Source organism: Apis dorsata, unplaced genomic scaffold (assembly GCF_000469605.1).
Source record: "Apis dorsata unplaced genomic scaffold, Apis dorsata 1.3 scaffold_256, whole genome shotgun sequence".
Taxonomy (NCBI): Eukaryota; Metazoa; Arthropoda; class Insecta; order Hymenoptera; family Apidae; genus Apis; species Apis dorsata.
The window spans coordinates 829,935-833,263 of NW_006263534.1; the positions used below are offsets into that span (position 1 = coordinate 829,935).

General features: G+C 42.3%; 1 protein-coding gene across 1 annotated transcript in view; it reads right to left on the reverse strand.

Moving 5' to 3' along the window:
• LOC116185702 (histone-lysine N-methyltransferase PRDM16-like) overlaps window positions 1-3,329 on the reverse strand; it is a 33,123-nt gene that overhangs the window by 9,882 nt on the left and 19,912 nt on the right. The window contains exons 4-5 of the mRNA XM_031510721.1: window positions 3,125-3,256; window positions 1,658-1,784 (exon numbers count right to left, since the gene is read on the reverse strand). Of these exons, the coding sequence (XP_031366581.1) occupies window positions 1,658-1,784; window positions 3,125-3,256 (259 nt within the window). The remainder of the gene's footprint in view (window positions 1-1,657; window positions 1,785-3,124; window positions 3,257-3,329) is intronic.

Below are 3,329 nucleotides of genomic sequence, written 5' to 3' on the forward strand. Positions count from 1 at the left end.
CACCAGATTGCCAGGGATTTCTCGTAAAAATGGCTCCCTCGGATTAACGGCGATAATGTTCCACCGTTTTTCCCGTGTTTTATGGCCACCACTTATTCTTTCTCTACAATTTTTTGAAAGAAGGAGGAGGAGGAGGAGGAGGAGGAAAACACGTGTACCTTCGAATTATTAGACGCGTAAAATATATTTTTTCACACGCGTGAATATATATATATATTTCTTACAACAAGCATACATTATCGTGATAAAATTTTATCTTGCTAAGGTTGAAACCATTTCACGAACGAATTGAGAGAAATTTCTCCTTCTCCTCGTAGTAAACGATTTACAAGAGTTATGGAAAATATCGGGTTGGAGATCAAGGGAAATTTTAATTGGCTGAAGGGGAAGGCCGATTTAATTAAGAAACGTGTCTTCTGTCTTCGGAGGAGACGTTTACGATTGGTAGGCGAAAATTACGAGTAAAAATCGTGGGCGAATTAACCGTAGACACCTCGCCGCCTCCAACTTTCATAATAATCCCGGTTTTAATTACCGCGACATCTGGGCGGGGAGTCGCGTATATACTTCCCCATTTAATCTCAGCCAGTCATTCGAATCCTGACCATCGTGCACGAGTTACAACCAGATAATTGTCGAGCAGCCGGGCACTGCTGAGGTGGGAACCCTCCTCGAAAATGTCTCGAATATATATATATATATTTCATCGCGCTTCACCTAATGAAAATCGAAGATAAACGATGCTCGCTTGGCAACGCACTCCCCTCCTTACCGCTCCTCGAATATTCTTCAAACTTTCTCCTTCGGGAATCGCGAAGACAGGAATGTGAAACGAATGAGGATCTGAATTGAAATTTAAAGCGACGTACTAGGGGAGGAGGGTAGAGGCGAGGTAACAATACAACGCACGCGGCACGAGTGCGTCTATCTCGAGATAATCAATGCTTATTACCTTGGAAAAAGGGGTTAAATACGCAACGGCCGACCAGGTGAATCACGCCAGAATCACGGGTGCATGACGAGCACAGCTCGTGCAGTCAACGATTCACGATTTACCCTCTGCCCTCCCTCGCATCACAGAGGGATAATTCCGGCTTTTTCGAAGACACCTGCCCCCTCCCCCTTCTCTGCGTACGCAAGTGGGCACGAGTCACGATGTGTATCGGCCCGAAAAGTCGTAAAGCCACGTTGTGTACACCACGATCGGGAATATTTTAATGGGCTTGATCATTTGTTCGATTGCCCCGTGCTTCCGCCCCCCGTCAGTTGGCGAACATTCGGTGGTGAAACTTTCGTTTCACGAAAATAAAATTTTTAGAATTATGGAGAATCCATAATTTAATTCAAGTCGATGGATTTATAATTGATTTTTTTTATTTAATCGATTTAATTTGATCGATATCTTATTTCGAATTCTAAAGTCATTCGGATTATTTTCAATCAAAGTGTTAAAAAAAATAGCGCGAAAAGATCGAATAATCTTGAAAAGATTGGATAATAAACAAACGACTGCATCGCGATCAACACCCGGCTGAACCTACGTTTCGTTCGCATAACCGGTTCTTATTTTAATAGATGATCGATCGAAGGGATGTTGGGAGAGAGAGGTAGATTAATAACTAGGATAATTGGTGATCGCATCGCGTTTGATACTCACCGGTCTCTCGGTCGCTTCGATCCTCGGTCGTATTCTCGCCGAGCATGTCCTGAAGTTGAAGAGGTTCTCGAACACCGAGAAGAAGCTCTTCACCCGCCGCAATGTCCCTCACCGCCTCGTACACCATCTGCGGACAATGACACCCTTGAATCCTCCGACCCCTCATCACTTTTGTTACCTTTCATCGCGAATTATCTCGGCCTAACTGGAATAATAATCTCGAGTAGCGCTCGAAGAAGAACAACTACATCGAGATGACACTTTAATAATTACGAATGGAAAGATGTTGAGATTCGTTGAAGCAAATTGGCGAGCGAATATTTCGAATCAAACGGGAAAAATTGGTAATAATTTCGAGCTCGTCCAACTGTTAAATATCGCGCTTTTGAACGACACAAATTTTCCATCGAGTCCATAACAGTCGGAAGCAATGAAAGGATCTTTATGGTGTCGTGAGGAGGCCCCCGAAAAGTCATTACAACGGCGATTCTGTAGGGTTCTGATAGAGGATCCCCTCCCCATTCCCACACCGATTGCGAGCGGGGCGTATAGGAAGTCACCGAAACGACCCCGTAGGGTGACTTAATAACTAAACACCCTGTATACACGCAGCTTAGGGAGCGCCCACAACGCGGCCCAACACCATGTGCCGTGGTTCACATGGATGGAAAGTCCAAAGGATGGGATCATACCCCGAATTGACATCGTGACCTCCATTGTCTTTTTCCCATTTATCGGATCATTATCTAAAAATCACATATACGGCTTCTCGATAATTAAGAAAAATTATTCTTCTTTGAAACTCTATACCTTATTTTCTTTTTTTTTTTTTTTTAAATGACAGTAAAGCGAGCTATATACGTATATAAATAAAAAGTGAATAACGTTTTCGAAAAGAACGTTAGTTCGATATAAAAATTCGCAAATGAAAATCTCTTTGCTCTATGTATTGTGAATTATCGAGAAGATGAAATTGGCGGATAGGAAAGTTGCGTGCGAAAGAGCAACAAAGTTGAAATTTTGAAGCAGTGCATTTGGCAGTTACAAATCTAAACGTAAATCTACAAACTTGGCCGCGTTGGTTTCCGTTCCATCGTCGTCTCATTAGCGAGTCACGAGAAACGTGGCAGCGTTGCTGCACCTTTTCTTTTTTTTCTTTTTTCTTTTTTTTTTTTTCTTATATTCAGTTTCACCAGCACACGTGGAATTAACTACGACTGTGTCTGACACCGTGTAATTATTCCTTCCTATTAACTGCAACTGTCGATCCAGTGTCCAGTTGCGCTCGAAAACCGAATACGTTAGTGGTCAATACCAAACGCGCCACGCGCCAAGTTACTATACCGTGCTTGTAAAACAATTATCGAAGCTCGGAAATGGAAATCGGGAGAAACTCGATTTCAGTTTATCATATATAATAATTCGCTTTAACGAATTCCTTTCTTTTCTTTTTCAAATATTATATACCTGTCCACCAATGAGCACGTGACGCATGTTAACCGCGTGAGGGCTGCTAGTGCTTCGAACATACTTCAACCAATTATTCGTCTCGTGGGATGCGTCCAACCACCCCCTCACCCCGCTTCCAGCCGTACGAACCTGGAAAAAATTATTTTTCTTATTGTATACCCCCTGTAAACGTTCTTTTTTTTTTTTTTTTTTTTTTTTTTTT